This window comes from Aspergillus luchuensis, chromosome 1, assembly GCF_016861625.1.
Source record: "Aspergillus luchuensis IFO 4308 DNA, chromosome 1, nearly complete sequence".
Lineage (NCBI taxonomy): Eukaryota > Fungi > Ascomycota > Eurotiomycetes > Eurotiales > Aspergillaceae > Aspergillus > Aspergillus luchuensis.
Window position 1 is genome coordinate 34,976 of NC_054849.1, and position 17,089 is coordinate 52,064.

The 17,089-nt window shown below is 49.4% G+C and overlaps 7 protein-coding genes across 7 annotated transcripts; 4 read left to right on the forward strand and 3 right to left on the reverse strand.

Annotated features, from left to right (window-relative positions):
• Positions 1-514: 514 nt before the first annotated feature.
• AKAW2_10013S (putative amino acid permease) lies at positions 515-2,491 on the forward strand (the record flags this gene model as incomplete). The annotated part of the gene is made up of 7 exons (XM_041683768.1): positions 515-649; positions 706-776; positions 833-946; positions 1,055-1,518; positions 1,585-1,608; positions 1,667-1,992; positions 2,057-2,491. 7 exons carry the CDS (start codon positions 515-517, stop codon positions 2,489-2,491), a joined length of 1,569 nt encoding a protein of 522 aa, XP_041536733.1.
• Positions 2,492-2,759: 268 nt separating this feature from the next.
• Positions 2,760-4,794, reverse strand: AKAW2_10014A (DUF4246 domain-containing protein; the record flags this gene model as incomplete). Its single annotated transcript, XM_041683879.1, has 5 exons — positions 2,760-3,356; positions 3,422-4,402; positions 4,458-4,536; positions 4,603-4,661; positions 4,726-4,794. 5 exons carry the CDS (start codon positions 4,792-4,794, stop codon positions 2,760-2,762), a joined length of 1,785 nt encoding a protein of 594 aa, XP_041536734.1.
• Positions 4,795-5,690: 896 nt separating this feature from the next.
• On the reverse strand, positions 5,691-6,658 carry AKAW2_10015A (WSC domain-containing protein; the record flags this gene model as incomplete). The annotated part of the gene is made up of 2 exons (XM_041683990.1): positions 5,691-6,097; positions 6,172-6,658. 2 exons carry the CDS (start codon positions 6,656-6,658, stop codon positions 5,691-5,693), a joined length of 894 nt encoding a protein of 297 aa, XP_041536735.1.
• A 1,101-nt stretch (positions 6,659-7,759) lies between these two features.
• AKAW2_10016S (uncharacterized protein) lies at positions 7,760-8,633 on the forward strand (the record flags this gene model as incomplete). The annotated part of the gene is made up of 2 exons (XM_041684101.1): positions 7,760-8,135; positions 8,194-8,633. 2 exons carry the CDS (start codon positions 7,760-7,762, stop codon positions 8,631-8,633), a joined length of 816 nt encoding a protein of 271 aa, XP_041536736.1.
• Positions 8,634-9,971: 1,338 nt separating this feature from the next.
• AKAW2_10017S (uncharacterized protein) lies at positions 9,972-10,793 on the forward strand (the record flags this gene model as incomplete). The annotated part of the gene is made up of 1 exon (XM_041684212.1): positions 9,972-10,793. The coding sequence occupies one exon, from the start codon at positions 9,972-9,974 to the stop codon at positions 10,791-10,793; it is 822 nt and encodes a 273-aa protein (XP_041536737.1).
• A 121-nt stretch (positions 10,794-10,914) lies between these two features.
• On the reverse strand, positions 10,915-12,293 carry AKAW2_10018A (tyrosinase family protein; the record flags this gene model as incomplete). Its single annotated transcript, XM_041684323.1, has 5 exons — positions 10,915-11,175; positions 11,229-11,505; positions 11,563-11,828; positions 11,885-12,047; positions 12,109-12,293. The coding sequence occupies 5 exons, from the start codon at positions 12,291-12,293 to the stop codon at positions 10,915-10,917; spliced, it is 1,152 nt and encodes a 383-aa protein (XP_041536738.1).
• A 1,573-nt stretch (positions 12,294-13,866) lies between these two features.
• AKAW2_10019S (uncharacterized protein) lies at positions 13,867-15,353 on the forward strand (the record flags this gene model as incomplete). The annotated part of the gene is made up of 7 exons (XM_041684434.1): positions 13,867-14,073; positions 14,135-14,360; positions 14,425-14,571; positions 14,643-14,760; positions 14,811-14,879; positions 14,940-14,966; positions 15,020-15,353. The coding sequence occupies 7 exons, from the start codon at positions 13,867-13,869 to the stop codon at positions 15,351-15,353; spliced, it is 1,128 nt and encodes a 375-aa protein (XP_041536739.1).
• Positions 15,354-17,089: the final 1,736 nt, after the last annotated feature.

The following is a 17,089-nucleotide window of genomic DNA, read 5'->3' on the forward strand; positions in this document are numbered from 1 at the left end:
GGTGAAACAGGCCCAGAAGCGACCACACCCAAATTTTCCGCCTGGCCGTCGGTCGGAAATGAAAGCCAGACGACAATTTTCCATCCGATCCCGGTTCATAGTGTTACGACTACTGTATATTAGACCTGACGTGGCCATGGTTTAGGGAAGGATGGCTACGGTGCTGACTGGCGGTGACCAGCCCTCCTTTGGTAAGGCTGGGATGGGGGCACGACCAACTGACAGGGATCATATTCCATCATCCGAGAGTATAATAACCTGTCAGTTGGACGATGTAACGGCGGGCTACAGTCTAACCGGGGTCCCTGGCAAGTGCTTCGGCGGTGCCATCTCTAGCTTGGGGACTAATGCTGCTAACTGCTGCTAGTCTTGCGAGCCACGGCAGAGAGGACCGCGACGCTGCATCTGTCCCACGTATTGATTAACCCTCCGATCCCCCCTTCATCTTTTTGGCAGCCAAAACTTTTGTTCGATATTATCGAGCAATATATGTCAAGCAAAGCCAAATCTTAGGATGTGGCTGGAGAAAGGGAGCAAGTCGGTCGCCTACACCACTGCGCCGGAGGAGGGCTCCTTGCCCTCCACCAAGGGCGGAACCACTCAAGATGGCCGCGATATGTGGCGTGTGGGACGTGACCAGGAGTTGAATGTGAGTAGACACTCGAGAGGTGGCTCCAATCCCGGCTCCCCAGCTAACTGGCACAGCGCAATTTTCGATTCCTCTCGGTGCTGGGTTTCAGCGCCGTGCTGATGTGCACCTGGGAGGCTGTGTTATTGTAAGCCAATGCAATACGAACAAGGAAGTCTAAAGGAGGTACTGACAATTGAACAGCGGTGCCTCATACGGCCTGACGGATGGAGGAAAAGGTGGAATGATCTACACCTACCTCGGTGTCCTCTGCGGATTCAGTTTCGTAATTCTCTCCATGGCGGAGATGGCGTCCATGTGTGATACCCTCAAACACCAAGCTTTGCTCTTTCTCTCCTCCTCCTCCTGTGTGCTTTGATAGTTACAACTGATCCTAGGAAGTGGCTGCTAACAATTGGCCTATAGGGCCCCTACCTCCGGCGGCCAATACCACTGGGTATCCGAATTTGCCCCGCCCAGTTGCCAGTGTTTATTGAGTTATATCACAGGCTGGGTATGCGTGCTCGGATGGCATACGGGCATCGCTGGTTGCAGCTACACTGTAGCAAACATGCTAGTCGGTCTCTTGGCAATCAACTACCCAGATTCCTATGACTATAAGCCGTGGCACGTTACGTTATTGGTCATTGCAGTAGCGTTGGCTGCACTGCTCTTCAACACGCTGCTGGCACAGAAGCTGCCGCTGATTGAAGGAATAATTTTGATTGTTCACTGCTTTGGCTTCTTTGGTATCCTGATTCCGCTGTGGGTGCTGTCTCCGTCGGTGCCACCATCAGATGTCTTTGGCTCTATCGTCGACCGTGGAGGATGGGGCAGCAACGGTCTATCCTGCTTGGTCGGGGTGGTTGGGCCAGTTTATGCTTTGATCGGTACGTCGCATTGATCTAGAGAAGCGAATTATATTGCGCCTTGAAGCAATACTGACTGATGCTCAGGTCCGGACTCGGCTGTGCACATGTGTATGTCTCTTTTTGCTGCGACGAGGCTTCTTACATAACCAACTAACTCAGTAACAAGCCGAGGAGATCCGTGATGCGTCGCGCATATTGCCCCTAGGCATGGTTTGGACGCTGATTCTGAATGGTGCCACCGGGTTCGTCATGATTGTTACTTTCGCCTTTTGCGTGGGAGACATCGACAAGGTCATGGCCTCAACCACCGGTTTTGCCTTTATCCAGGTGTTCCTGAACTCGACTGGCTCGGTGCCCGCAGCAACGGGAATGACAGTGGTCATCATGATAATGCAGTTCTGTGCCACGATCAGCAATGTGGCCACTACATCTCGACAAATCTATTCTTTCGCTCGTGATCAAGGCGTTCCATTCTCTAGCTTCTTTTCTCAGGTGGCGTTCCCTTCGGTGACTCACCATCCCTGGCGACTCATATCATACTGACCCCATGAATCAGGTCAACAAGACATTCACCGTACCATTAAACGCGCTCTGCGTCAGCTTGGTGATTGTCTCCCTTCTATCCTTAATCAACATTGGATCTTCCGTGGCCTTCAATGCCATCATGTCGTTAGGAACGGCCGCCCTGTTGTCATCGTACCTTATCTCCATCAGTTGCGTGCGGCTGCGACGGTGGCGTAAACAGCCTCTCCCACCCGCGCGCTGGAGTATGGGGCGGTTTACTCCGTTCGTTGATACGGTGTCTCTGCTGGTGCTGATAGTCGTCTTCGTCTTTACCTTCTTTCCCCTGACAAACGATACTGCACCGTCCGAATTTAACTGGGCCATTGTCATTTTTGGCGCCGTCGTGGTGTTTGCCTTGGTGTATTATGCTCTCTATGCCCGGAAGGTGTACAAGGGGCCGGTGACGCGGGTGCGGGTGGCACAATAATGGGTATGCAGACAGAGGCGGGTGGACGATTGAGAGACAAGAGGGTGTAAATGGTAACAAATAAAAGCAAAAGTAGATGAATTTGTGCAAATGGCCGTTACAACCGAAGTGAAGAGCTTGCCACCTTAGCCACTCCGGTGCCTGTATCAGATACACTTATTTACAGCGCGGAGGCTAACGCCCCTTTGAATTCGAGGTGGAAAACACCACCATTTAGAGTGGCTGGCTATTATCGACTGAGCTATCCTGCGTCGACCTAACAGAGCTCTCAATGCTCACAAAGTGAAAAGTCGCCTTTTTCAAACCCGTCATTTTGCGGCCCTTGTTTGGCTCGTCTCTCGTCCATCAGCGCCACCCGGTATTCCCGGGCTTCCTCCAGGGTCATGGCAAGTGCGGGGATGTTATCAGACACCATCTGCTGTAGTTCAGCCGGTAATTTCGGCGCAAGCACCTGCTGAATCGCATCCCGTCTCTCGCGGGCCCAGGTCTCTTGCTGCGGTGGTACATTTGCAGTGGAGATGATGCGCCGATGCGGGTCCACCAAGAACAGCGCCAGGATCTTGCGATGGCCCGGCCGCGAGCGGTCTGCCAGGCCAAAGGGTGACACCCGATGCTGCACTATATTGGGAAACGTAAGTAGTCGCCCTTCGCGACAGACCACGCTGCCAAGGTGCTGGGTGATCTGGGATTCCCCGTTTCCGCTCACGTCGGGACCAAAGCCATAGACTGCGTGGATGAATTCATGTCGATCTTGGTCGTAATCCACATCGTACAGAGACCCAGCCCGTTGACGGAAGGACAGCGTGCTTTCAGTGATGTTATGGCTGTCGTAATAGTAGATGGCTGTCGCACAGATGCGTTCATTCTAGCCCGAATATATGTTAGTGGATTCAAAAGATCCCCGTGACTCCCGAAAATTGGAAGGCTTACTAGCTGTCCCTCGAGATGCCATGTTCCTCCCTCATAATCTGGCCGCTCCGGAGTGAGTTCAATGTTAGCCAGTTTTACGATCACTTGCAGCCCCGTCTCGTGGAAAGACTGTCGCAAGTGCACCCATCCTTTCCAGGAGGGCTCGGGGGGTCTGAAGCGGCCTGGCTCCGGAAGAGCAATGGGACGAGCCTTTTCCCACGCATTATAGCGCTCTGAAAATTCCTCACTGTCCGAGTCCTCATCTTCCTCGGGCTTCGGTTCTGGGTCAGGGTGTAGCAGATAAGACACCCCGTGGTAGGGAATGCGCTCGTTTCCTTCCTCCCGAACCTGCGTCAAGCTGTGTTCCCAGAGCGGAATGGCCGCATCAATGATTTGCTCCACCACGCGGTAGAGGGGCTCATGCTCTGTCGGGTGCAGGTTGTTGATGTACGAGACAATGCGACAGCCACTTTCTGTACCCAATTCCACATCGCAGGGCAGCCATTGAAATTGTCGGCTGAACGCGCGCATTTGCTCCACCTGCCATCTTCTGTACGGAGTGTTTGCCTCGGCGGATGGCCTGGCCTCTTCCTCCGACGGAACGGGCACGACCACTCCTTGACCAATACTGCCGAGACTGTGGTCCGACGTGATCAAATGATCGGGTAGAATGCGCGTGCGCCCGTAAACCAGTGGGAAGAGCGAAGGGTGAACGAGGTCGACAACTTTCTGGTCTGAGCCGGGGTGGTAGTCCTTTTTATGGGCCGGTATGTTCTCGAGGGGAGCAACGGCTTGCTGCAACGCCTTTTGAAGCTCCTTCGTAACGGCTGTGTCGGAGCGGACGACCCCGACATCAAATATCGAAAGCAGTCCTTCTTTCTGAAGGTTTCGAGCTTTCCATTGGAGTTCTACGATGATATAGTCCATCATTTGAGGAGTCACGTCTTGACCGGATGCCAGCACCTCCGTCCGCCATCGTGACGTGATGCCTTCGTCGAACACCTTTTCTGCCTCAGTCTAATGGCAAGACCCAATGTATCGTTAGAAGGGGTCATACCTTACGCCACCATTCGGGCTTCTCTGAGATCGTATTCATGACCTGCATCATGGTTATTTCACGCTGAGTGCTTAGATGGCTGCAGAGTACGCGGTTAGTTTCGCCCATTTTGCTGGCTGATACGTAGCAATTCGGGGAGTCTTACCCAACGTAGCCATCATTGATATCTCCATAGTCTAATGCGTTGGGGAAAAGCTCCGTTTCCTATGACGAACGAAGTGTTATGTTCTGCCCCGAGCACCATGTGGCGGGGATGACAGGCTTTTACCTTGGGCTGCCAGTTCAAGGGAAGGTTGAATCCTGGCAGTTTGATGGGTGAACTAGGTTGCGAACCCATATTGGCCCGTGTATTGTTTGCTTGATGTCTGACGGAGTGAGGGAGGGATACATATTGTATTATATAGAGTGAGTCACTAATCAGAAGGTCTAGGCAGCCGTCCCGTTAGGCAGACCTCGGCGACTAAGGCAACTAAGTCACTAGTGAGTAGTAGGCTGTTGCCTGTGCGCTAAAGAAACATGGTTGTGGCGTTCAGGTCCCTTGCGTCTCGCTGTCCCACTCTATGCGAAAACAGCGCCGCGACTACATCAATGATCTATCCTGAGTCGGAACAGTCCGTTATTGCATTATATTCATCATGCCCGGCTATCGTGGAATGAGGTATGAGAAGACCATGGAAGAAATGCGGGAGATGGGCTGCCACTTCCGACGGAGCCTTGAGCCATGCAGCCAAGTCAGGTGTAACCTGCAGGAACCGAGTGAATAATCGCCACTCTGGGGGGGATTCCATGATAGCAATCTGTACCCTATTCGCGCGTTGTGGAAGAAATGCGATCGCGGGATTTGATGATTCCCTCCGTTGCCGTGGCCTAGGACCCACGGCTGCACCGATACGCGGGGGGAATATCCTGGCGTTGCGCCAAAGTGTCGGCCGGCCAATGGTCAATTCAGCTCTCTGTAAATGCTCGAAAGTGGCCGGCAATGTGTTGCCAATGTGATCGAACTCCTACAGAAATTGGGCGCTCTAGCCCGTCCCTTGCGCAGCATGCGAGAATCTGCCTCATGAACAGCAATAACGTGGTCGTCATACTGGAGTAGCTATCGCTGCAAAACGAGCTACTGTCGAAGGTTTATATCAAAGACAGAAAGAATGGTGTTGCCCAGTTCTGTTGCGTTCACAGGTGGGTATAAGGTATTGGGCGACCGCAACTACGTGATGCTGGTCTGGATGCAATTTAGAAAAACAGGAACCGGAATCGCCGGCTGGCCCCCGACGTGGCCGTGGTTGGCGACACCGTCGCCACGGAGACACTGGACGATTCCTTGCTTGGAATAGTGGCAGACGGGGAGCTGGTGCCTGTCATAGCGGCGGCCGATGTCACCGTGATGACAGCAGAAGGAGTGGGATAGATGGTGATGCTGGATGCTGTCGTAGTTTCCGGTCCGCCCCCTGGGCCTTTTCCTGGACCATCATCTGGGCCATCGCCGAAACCACTACCAGGGCCATCGTTTGGACCATTCCCGGAGTTGTCGCCCGAATCGCTGTTCCCATCCCCATCATCTGTGTTGTTGTTGTCGTCGCCGTCGACGTCATCGCCCGTGATATAGGTCTGGTGAACGGACCAGAAGCCATTGCCTCCACCTACATGCGCCGCAATCTAAGCGTTAATGATATGAGGTACCTTAGAGTGATAGGCATGGAATGGCGACACTTACAATGGTCCTCTGGAAATCCTGGGCAATTGATATTGCACTCTGACTGGGAGACGAGCTTCGCGCTCGGAGGCAGCGAAGAGCCACAGTAGCAGTCAACGCTATTTGTGGTAGCAGCATATCTCGCACCATTGCGACCGCAAGTACTTGTGCATAATCCCGTGGATTGGAATTCACTGGAGCCCTTGTTCACCAAGCTGCCGGAGGACGAGTAGCAGCCCACGAAATCGTTAGACAGAGCGTGCGCGGAAAGCGAGAGCGCCAGAATAGCGGAGAGGATGGTAACCTTCATGGTGGGCAGCATAGAGAATGACTCGTGGGTATTCCCCAGTAGCAAAGGAGTGGATGCTGGTTCCGCGAGGAGAGAGGAGAAACAGAACGAGAGAATTGGCGGATGAGGGGGGTGAGAGAATAGCGAAATGCGACAGCCAAGTGTTTTAAGGGACTCATGAACAGCGGACCCTGAAAAGACCCTGCGATCCTGGTCCATCCTGTGGGTGAATTTTTGGCTCCCAAGCAGCCTAGGAAACACACTAACAGCACTAGCTCTGAAACCCAACGTATCAACGGCCTGCCCTGATCGGAGAAGACCCACGAGCGTCGGAGAAGTCTGCTTGAAGTTGGGTCGGAGAGCCCGAGTTTGGCCTGGGGGTTCAAAGTTTCCACTAAGTGGGAATGATGGCTTATCACTTCACGTATTGTTTACTCTTGGGGACAACATCGCGCGAGGTATCATCCTGTTATCGCGAGTTTCCAGCTTACCCTTTTTGAGTTTTTCCGAATCATGGGTTAGTCCCCACCGCTGACCGGTCTCCCGCCGGCCTGACAGCAGGGGAAAATGAAGAGGAATGATAGATGCGCAAGTCCACGACATCCCGACTACATTGAAGTAAATTAAAGAAATCGTTCGTAGCATCAACGCTGCTCTTTTGTGAAAGATCTCTGGTCTTGCTAGGATTGAATAAGGAATGATTACTGTTAAACATCTCTGGTTAACGGGCAATGAGAGACCGTGTGGCCTTTTCCATGGTCTGCAGTACAGGACTTCATCGTTCCAGACCCATGCTTTGGACAGACTGGTGGCCCAGTGGACCTTCCGTTGGGGACCTTAAAGTAATTATGATGTTATGAAGCCGGAAAGTGATTTCTCGTACTTCTGAACCGTTCCGAGGCACCAGATGTTGAGGTCATTATGAGCGAGGAGGCCGGGATTCTACTCACATATAAAACCCAACCATAATACAAAGAGTTCAATTAAACAGCATCTTTAGCCGCACGATCGATATAAAATGCAGGATCCTAATCCAGATTGGCCATATATTGATGATGAGCTTTATACATATCCACTGTATAAGAAGCATCCATTCTGCTACATCTGTTGCAACCTTCTTTCATGCAACCCGTCGGAGTACTCTCCTGGTCGCCACGCCTACTCCAAACCAAATGCTGGGCAAATATCGTACTCAGCCCGTGAGATAGATGATTTTTACACCTTCACTTTTCCTGGATGGCGCACCCTGTACCGGCTCAGTACGTATCCTCGGGCAGCAAAGATAAGCACATTATTTGGTTCACTCTAACTTTTCCAGTCATGTTTAACCCTAAAACGCGATGCTACAGAATATCCGGGATCGCTCAGAATTACTGGCCGTGTAGCACTTTTCACGCTCCGTGGAATGAGAATAACGGGCTCCTGTCTGTCGGAAAACACAAGAGAATCTGGCGCCATGGGCTGGCGGCACCTAAGCTGATTCAACCCAAGGTGAATATCGAGAAGCAGACCACCCTGGCTGGATATATGGTGCACGCTATGTGCTGGAGAGAGCTGCTCCGGGTCATTAAATGGCCGCATACAGAAGAAAATCTAGGCATCCTCTCGCATGCGCTGCGAACACGCTGCATGAAGGAACATTTAGATATCAGTTATGACGAGCCCGTGGAATCGCAGCTACTGATGGATCCTAGAGGTGAGTATTCATATACGCAATCTGTAGTTTTGATGAGATAACACGCTAGACAATCCAGATCCCATCGGTATGACATCTGTTCGACGATTTGTAACTCGATGCAGATCTAGAGCTACCAGGATGTCAAAGGTGAGCCATACATCATGCTCTACTGATTCATGGCTCATCCGTCTTCCGTTGGAGCTGCAATACATGATCATGGATAATCTTGAGTTTGACGATGTAGGCTCGGTGCTGAAAGGCATCCAATGGTCAGTAGACAACGGATATTGGAAACGACGGCTTAATCTAGACCTGTTCAGCGAGATACGCGGCATTTTACATGAGGATTTGGACTGGCGGTGGCTCTGTTTGAAACTGGAGGTTCTTGAACACAGTCAAGCGGGGACAGATAGAAAGCGATTTTATGAAATACTGAAGGAAATCGGGATTCGGTATGGACTGGTAAAGGCTGATGTGCAGTGTGGTCTTATTGGAAGTCGTCCCCATGCTCCATGAATGTAGGGGATGATAACGAATAACCCTCTTTGTTGTTCAAGCCAATGACCGCCACCTAATACCACCAGAACCTGGCCATATGTTTGTTTGTTACGGAGTGTTGTCTTGAATCTTGGACTATTACGAGGGGAAGCAATGCGCATCCACAGTTACTTATATGGTAGCCGCGCCGACAGCTGAAATCTTTCCCCACCGTGAGCATAGTGGTTTTTTTTGCAATTTGAAAATCACCTAAGACTTGCCTGAGAATCAAAACAGGACAGTTCAGAAGGCAGTGATCCATGATATGAGACTAGAGGCCCTCTTACAAAAGCAATATAGTACCAGTGGCAGCGTATCCACCAGGAAGGCTGTTATATCGCCTGGCAGCCAAGGGTTACGCTGGCCCATAATGACATGAGTATCTTCATTGGCATTGGGTAAAGGCGTGTGCAGATCCCTGAACCCCTAGCGACGGTGCCACAGTTATCTTCTGTATCTCCCGCTTCTCCAACTGTGAAAGGTCCGTCCGAAGATTGTTCCAATCCATCAGCTCACCTTTGGGAACGGTAAACTGACCTTGTTTTAAAAAGAATAGCATCCCTCATGAAGTGTTACTTCTAGAGGATTGTATGAAGGACTTCAAATAGAGTATCCAGTCAAGTGGCCGTTCCGTGACAGTGAATGCTGATCATTGGAATCTCATCAGAGTCAAGATTTTACCCTCAGCTAAAGTTCACTGCTCAACACGTGGACGTTGCCTCAACTTTTGTACCACAGAATACGCCAGAATAGGAACGTAGTGTTTCTTCATTTCTTTGTGCTTCTATGCTTAAAGCATAATCCTACTTTTTACAGTTGCGCCTTCGGGGGCCCTTGCGTGGCGTGAGACCTGTTCCTCTTTATATTTCAACTTAACCAACCCAGGTAGTTGTCGAGGACTAACAAAGACAACTCTTCGAACATACACCGATCCATCAAAAAGCCACCACCAAAGCATTGAGCGCCTCTATAACCAGCTCCATGGACAGCAAGGACTGCAAACCCATACTCAACGTAAGAAACTATTTGGAACATACTTCGCTTGTGTGGAATGCTCACGTCTTTCCGAAGATACCCCCGCATGCGTGAACAACACTAGTCAGGGGCGAGGCTTGGCTGCATACGCGATGTGACAGTCACTCCATACGAGACAAAAGCACTGAGTTTATGAATGGAGTATGGAGTAACAATAATTACAGTTTCTTTGAAGGCACCCACGAGCCAAGACACTACGCACCTATCAAGGAACCATTGCTGCTCCCTGATTTCCCCTTCCTCCGTCAACTTGCTCCTTGTGCATAATGCCCTACGACGAAGATGAACTTGCGTACTCGAGGCTGTCTTTTCCTGATCCTCTCTCTTGGCTTTGCTTACGGGCGGGCCTCTATCACTCCAGGCGTTACAGAAATCGACTTGATCTTTCCGCGTAACGACAGCTATTCCCCGTCGCCTCTCACTCCGATCATGTTTGCCATCCAAAACCCGAGTCTCCTGTCAAGTTTCAACCCGACGATCTCCTATAGCATTGAGCAGGAAGATGTCGAAGCCAAGGAAAGTTATATTACCTCGGGCACGATCCACCTCGTGAACACCAATTATACGAGAAGTGACCCTTACTTCCTCTATTGGAGCGTCGGGAATCTGGACATTGAAGGCACCTTCGTGTTTGCCTGGGAGCTTCGGATGTTCAACTGCTCCCATTCCCCGCAGAGTGACGCTTTGACCTTCGGATATCTTGACACGCTCCGCCATCAGTTGCACTTCTCGATAAAGAATGGCACTTCGCCACCAGACATCGCCGCCGCAACCAAGGATAGTACGTGCGAGCAGTCTATAGCCCAGGCTATACAAGTCCCAGAGTTGTTGGACGTGTTGCCTACGCGAACCTGGGGAGCACCATCCTGTGCACCGACTGTGGGCCCATCCCCGACTCCCAGTCCTTGCGAGGTCAAGATCGATTCCACAGCTGCCGCAAGTATCTCCTTGGCTTTGACTTCCAGTGCCTGTCGTAATCCTCTCCGCACCGGGCTCAGTTGCCCAACTCCATCCCCTGAGAGTAAGGCCCCCGCGACGCAATCGCCGGTCGGAGGGTTCCGGATCCTGGCAATGGGAACGCTTCTCGCTTACAGTCTTGCATGACTAAACGGACTTTCGTGCCGAGGCATGCTGGTATTCTCTTGAATGGATAATGCAAGTTGTTTAGAATCAATACAAACTATTACAATATCCATTATGCCCCTTTTCGGAATTCTAAACTATTTTACTCATAAATATAGCACAGGGGAGTCCCAGCTGTGGTGTCCAGCACATCATAAATCTCTCGCGAGACCGTCAGGTTACCCATGTAGAGAAGGTCATGAATAGTAGCGTTGGGCGATGCAATCAGACCATCAATAAAGTCGGGTCCCTTGACGACGTACGTGCGGTTAGCAGGGTTCAGGTTCTGCCAGATCCAGAAGACGCGATCAATCATAGCGTGGTGGACATAGAATGCCGGATCACCGGGAGAAGCGTACAGATCCTGCAGAGTTGAGTTAGCTCCATCACATCGCAAGTGAAAAATATGCAACTTACACCACCCGGATCACCACCAATGGTGAAGTGACCAGCCGTGTGAACGCCCAGGAAACCTTCCTCGAAGAACCCTTGCATGGTCCACTCGAAGCAGGAGATGTTATCGCACTCCTCAATTAGGCTCGTGACATCACTAGTCTTGGTCCAGCCCAAAGCTGTCCAAGGAGAGATATCACGACGCAGGCAACGGGGGTTGTAATCCAAACCGCTGCCGTTCTGGGCTACGAGGCCAGGGATCTGCAGGGTAGGATCAACCGGTCCCAGGTTGACGGTCATGCTGATTATCCACGGTTAGAATTCAATCTCAGAGTGAGCTAACGGAGAGGACTCTTACTTTGCGAAGGGGCCGTTGCGGACACAACCTCCACCCACACCCGGCGGGATGGTGGTATAGTCAGTCGCAGGGGTGCCGTTGTGGGGAACGAAGTCACCGTTACCAGACATACTGTACTCGGTGCCGTCAAAAACGGGCGAGTTGATGGGGTTGGCGGCGTACTTGTTCCATGCCCAGTATGGCTGGTAGCCATCGTAGCCACACTCTGTACGCAGAGCATTCTCATAGGCCCAGGTGAAGTAGCGGTGCCAGGTGAGGAAGTTGCCCTAGGTAGTAATGTTAGCAGTGTTTCAATCGGTCTTGCTTGGCAGTCACTACACACCGTGCCGTGGATATACAGCGTCTGATTAATGTGAACCGCCACGAAGTCATCATAACGGTTGCGGACACCAGGAGCCCAGTTCGGGTCAGACTTGGGGGGCTTCGACATCAAGCAGAGGACAGCATCAGTGTACTTCTTGCGGTCCTCCGGCGCGAGGGAGCCCCTGTATGAGAGGTATTGTCAGCTTCGAAGCCGGAGAAATAGTCGATACCAGTGGCTTTTACCATTCCTTGCGAACTGCCGCATTGTTGATGTTGCAGCTGGAGTTGGAAGAGCCCTCAGCCGCCAAATAGGCACGCTTGGTGGCCAAGGCCTTGCTAGCCAGCACATCGACAGCATCTTGCGTGTCTGCCGACACAGGAGTGATAGTCAGGGCTGCAATAGCAGCAGATAGGAAGGAGAGACGCATCCTGCTTGTCGGTGCAACTCGCTGGACCAGGGGAGGACTTGGTGTCAAGCTGGAGTCGTTCAAGAGGGACACCGGGTCCGCCTCGACCTCTATATACTGCTTTTCTCCCCACCACGTGCATAGCTGCAGGCCAATTCAACGGCTATCGGCCCATTTTGGCGAGGTGCTATTCGGAAGTCGGAAGGCTAGCCCTCAGACGATTGGAATAATAGATTGCACACAGTGGGCGCGTTCTAGTCCATGGCTAGCAATGTTTTCCCCCTAGGCGTGGTGGGGAAGGCTGAGCAGTAGTGTAGTCTTGCAAGTTGGCCATTGGGCCGTTGAAAGAAGTATTAATATAATGAGCACGCTAGCAATTGGAGAAACTAGACTGCTGGCAGGTGTTGACAGTCTAGAATGATGCCAACGATGCTAATCCGCTTGGTGGCGGACCGGCGCGTCTCTAAGCGAGGCCAAGTGGGGACTGAGGACAGGGTTGAATGACCCACGACTGACAGGCTCAATAGGATTTATTTAGCTTTATAGGGTACATCGAATCATCACAACCATATGCGCTATTCAAGAAATCCTGATGTGTAGTGCTGTGAATAGATATTGAAGCCAGGGTTATCTTTGCATGACAAGGGTCCACCACCATCCCACACGTGGCAACGGAGAAAACTGCCACACGAGACTTTGGATGTGGATACATCGTTTGAAACCGGCTTTGCTGCCAAGAGACCCCGTTGGAATCGGGGCAGCCGCCGGAAGAGGTCCGCGGAGCACTAGAGAACTGGTCGTGTAGTGGTGACTGGAGATTTAATCGTGAGATGCTCCGTGAGAATCCCCACCGTCAAATATAGCCTCACCGGGTGGAGCTCGCCAATCTCCGACCCTCCGAACTGCCTCCGATTTCCCGCTGGGTTGCGTCCCTCGAATGTTCATTCTCTGGTCTGTGAGTCGGCTCCTCCCCCAGAGTGATCGTCGCGATCAGCTCCCTACGTACCAGCGTCTTCCACATGGGACTCCAGTGATAGGCAGTGTGAGCTTCTTGGCAGATCAATGGCTTAAGAGAAGTGTTTCTCGCATCACTGCTATTCTGTAACCTTCGCAGTGAATTTTCTTATCGTGCTACTGTGCCGTGTGCAGAATGCCGGAGATTATCGCTTACTCCGTCAGCACCCAAACCCTCTTCGATGACACTAAATCCCGCGACACCCCTGCTAGTCGCCTAGAGATTCCGTAGCGTGGCTCCATTCTGACCTTTCTGAATCTTGACGTTTGGGTAAATTAATCTATTACCCTTCCGCCCGAAACTCGGCGCTGATACGACTGGTGGGATGTCGTCCTCTCCATCCGAAATGCCAGGGGTATCCATTTGTAATAGACTCCCAGGAACCAAAGCCTCCTTCGAGACCGAGGCGCTATTTCTGCAAGTGCCAAGTCAGCCTTTGGAGGCTTCCACAGTTTTGTGCAGCGATGACAGATCTGTCGAAAGTAGAAAAGGCCGCTGCAAGGCATCCCCGACACGGGAACATGGTTGCGTCGAGCTTCAGTCCGTCCTCCGTGACAGGGCCAGCAGTTCGCGGCCAGCATGAGTCCTCTTCCCGGCAGATCCGTCGACCTACGGCAGATACTTTGGCTTCGTGATGAGTCGGGTGACTCCAATGCCCCTGGAATTCTCGCGGCAGTTGGCACATTGACCGGCCTGTCAACATTGGTGCTGTGGCTCCGTTGCTATGTGCGAGGGTATCTCCTGCGACGATTCAACGCAGAAGAGTACATCATTACCGTAGCGTGGGTGAGTCATTTGTTCTATTTCATCGCTCATTTGAGTGCTTTCTAACTTGCAGGTAAAATAGCTGTGCGCCGTTGGTGTGCTAGTCTGTTTTGTGCTAGAAGCTCAACATGGTGTGGGTCGCTTTAGCAAAGACATCACCGATGAAGATGAGCAAGTCTTGTCTAAGCTGGTATACTATCATTCAATCATTGTCATGGTCGGGCTTAGTCTTGTGAAAATTTCCTTGGCTGTATTCTTGCGACGTTTCTCGTCAACCCTTTTAAGCAAGGCGTTAGTTGGATCGATAAGTGGGTGCACCTTCGAAATTGCTCAAGGTTATGTTCTGAGTGATAGCAATCTAATAAACTGCAGTTTTTCTGGTGGCATTTACCATTGCCTGTGGTCTTACGCTGATTCTGCAATGCATTCCTGTAGCGGCAGCGTGGGAAACAAGCTTGCGACCTCATGCCCGCTGCTTCGACAATGATACTTATACAGCTATTGGCCTCTGGAATAGTAGTAAGTTTGGAATCACCTTTTCGGTTGTGCAATTTTACTTTTCAAGTTAATGTATCTTATCACTTGATTAGTTACGAACCTCGTCACCGATATCATCTTTGCAACTTTGCCAATTCCTCTTTTCATAGGGATTCAGGTCAACTGGCGAACCAAGTTCTCGCTGATAGGAGTGTTGAGTCTTGGATACCTGTCAGTCATCTCTACCCTTTCTCCAATCATAATTACTGACCGTCGACTAGTGCCTGCGTCGCTGGGATTGTCAAGATCATTTCGCAGGTCAAAGTACTAAAAGAGCAAAACATATATCGGTAAGAGTTTCCGCGGACTACCCGACAAAGAGTGCAATTTTCTGGAGCTAATTATCAAAGACACGACACTTTCATGATTTGGAACTGGTGGGTGACTCCTGAAGCCCAGACTCGGAAGAAAACTAACTTGTCATCTCTAGTGCCGAGCTAAATGTCGCTATTCTCGCCGCCTGCCTCCCTAGTCTCAAGCCTCTACTGAAATCGGTCCTCGATGGGACCCGCAGCCTGACCACGGGGCGCCGCAATACCTCTGCCTACCGCTACGACACCCAGGGATATTATGTTCAGCGCAGCACCGACATTGCTATGAAGTCAATGCCCCGAGTACCACCGACTGTCTACGATGTCACAGCTGCAGGAAGCTCCGACGGCGAATCCGGGAACTGGAGAGAAAGTGACGAGCAGAGGCTGCATCGGACTGAGACCGGCATCATGAAAACGACGGAAGTGGTGATTCAGACACATGGAGACTAATATTGTTTCATTTGTACATTTCGGCCTTCTGAATATTACCCGGTTTATATTCGGCTTTCTGGATCCTTATTCAAGCCCTACTCCATGTGTACTGGTAGACCCCAGTCTAACATCTTGCAAGCACAAGTCTCAGTAGCAACTCAAAAGCTCGACGTAAAGGAAGATTCAATTGAACAATAAATCTCGTCTCTCATGTGTCGCCAACCGATTAATGGCACTAACTATCATATATTTTCAGCTCTAAACCTAAAGGGCGGCTACCCTGGAGCAGCACACTCACTAATCGACAACAACGACACATATTATTTCTGTCTTATGCCATGGCAATGACACTTTTGGACGTGAAGTCATTGGTCGGCAGTAGAACTCTTGCAGCAAGTTTCGCAAGCCAACCGCAGCCCTTCAGCCAGATTACAGAGGGCCGCCTCGAATATGAGGTGCTTCCCATCGCGTAATCCTTGATATGAGTGTACCTTTTTAAAGGCGCCGCATGTAAGACTATATATTGTGTCTATCTTGCGGATAAATAAAGCTTGTGTCAATGGTAAACAGCAATTTTCAAGACATCGTAGGCCGTTGACGTAGGTTCCTGGGGAGTTATAGCCAGTTACAAACCATATATTTAGAGAAGAAGGAGAAGTAAAAGTGAAACAAAAATATAAAAAAAAAGTTAAGATTTTGTAAGAAGTTTTTTTCAAAAATTACTTCTATAAGAATTTGAATATTTATTCAAATATATACATATGTATTAAATTAGCAAGAAACATAGCTAATATACTTAAAAATAAAATTAAATAGGAAAATACAAAACAGATAAAAAAAGAAAATATCAAATAGTAACTCAAGAGCTGTTATTATAACTGGATTATTATATACTACTTTTATATAGTCTTAATAATCATGAACAACTTCTAATAATTTATTCAGAATACAGGATTACTTTTATAAATATTAATTAGATCTGTATTATCCTTATAATGTTCCCGCTGAGACCGCTATAAAATCTGGCTTTAGAATATATATGTTGAACTGTGAAAAGGAGTAATGGTGCTTTCACGGAATAATATAAATATTATTACTCAGAGCCTTTTCCTAACCGTGATAATAGCACTTAACAGACTATAAATAGAGATAAAACTATTATAAAGACCAGACTATTATCCGTCTTATATTCCCAAAATAAAATAAAAATAATGTTTAAATGCTCCCGTACATATTTTTATATATTTTTATAAAAATAATTAGAACTCCATTCAAATATGAAAGATATAAGGCCAATATTATAATAAAAAGGCTCAGTGGGAATTATCCACTAAATAAAACCTTTCCTAGACTTATTAATAAGGCATTGCTTCTGGGGACAATAATTAGTGGTTATAATAGCCGTTGTGATAGTGTATATGAGAGGCTTGGGCTGCTAATAGTATAATAATAACATCACTTTCAAAGTTTATATATTGATGTAGAGTATGCTGCGGTAACTTTAATTTAATCAATAAAATTAATCTAAAGTTTTAGGCACATGATAGAAGAGCAAGAAATATTATATTATAGATAAAAGCAGAACTGAAGATGGAGTAGAAAAAAATAAAGAATAGATACTGGTATAAAAGAAGATAGATTTCTTTATCTCAAGTACTTCTTCTATTTCTACTTCTTCTTCTTTTACTATATAGAATCCGGAAACAAAGAGTAGGTTAGATAAGTGGAAGACAGGTTAATTATAATATAAATAA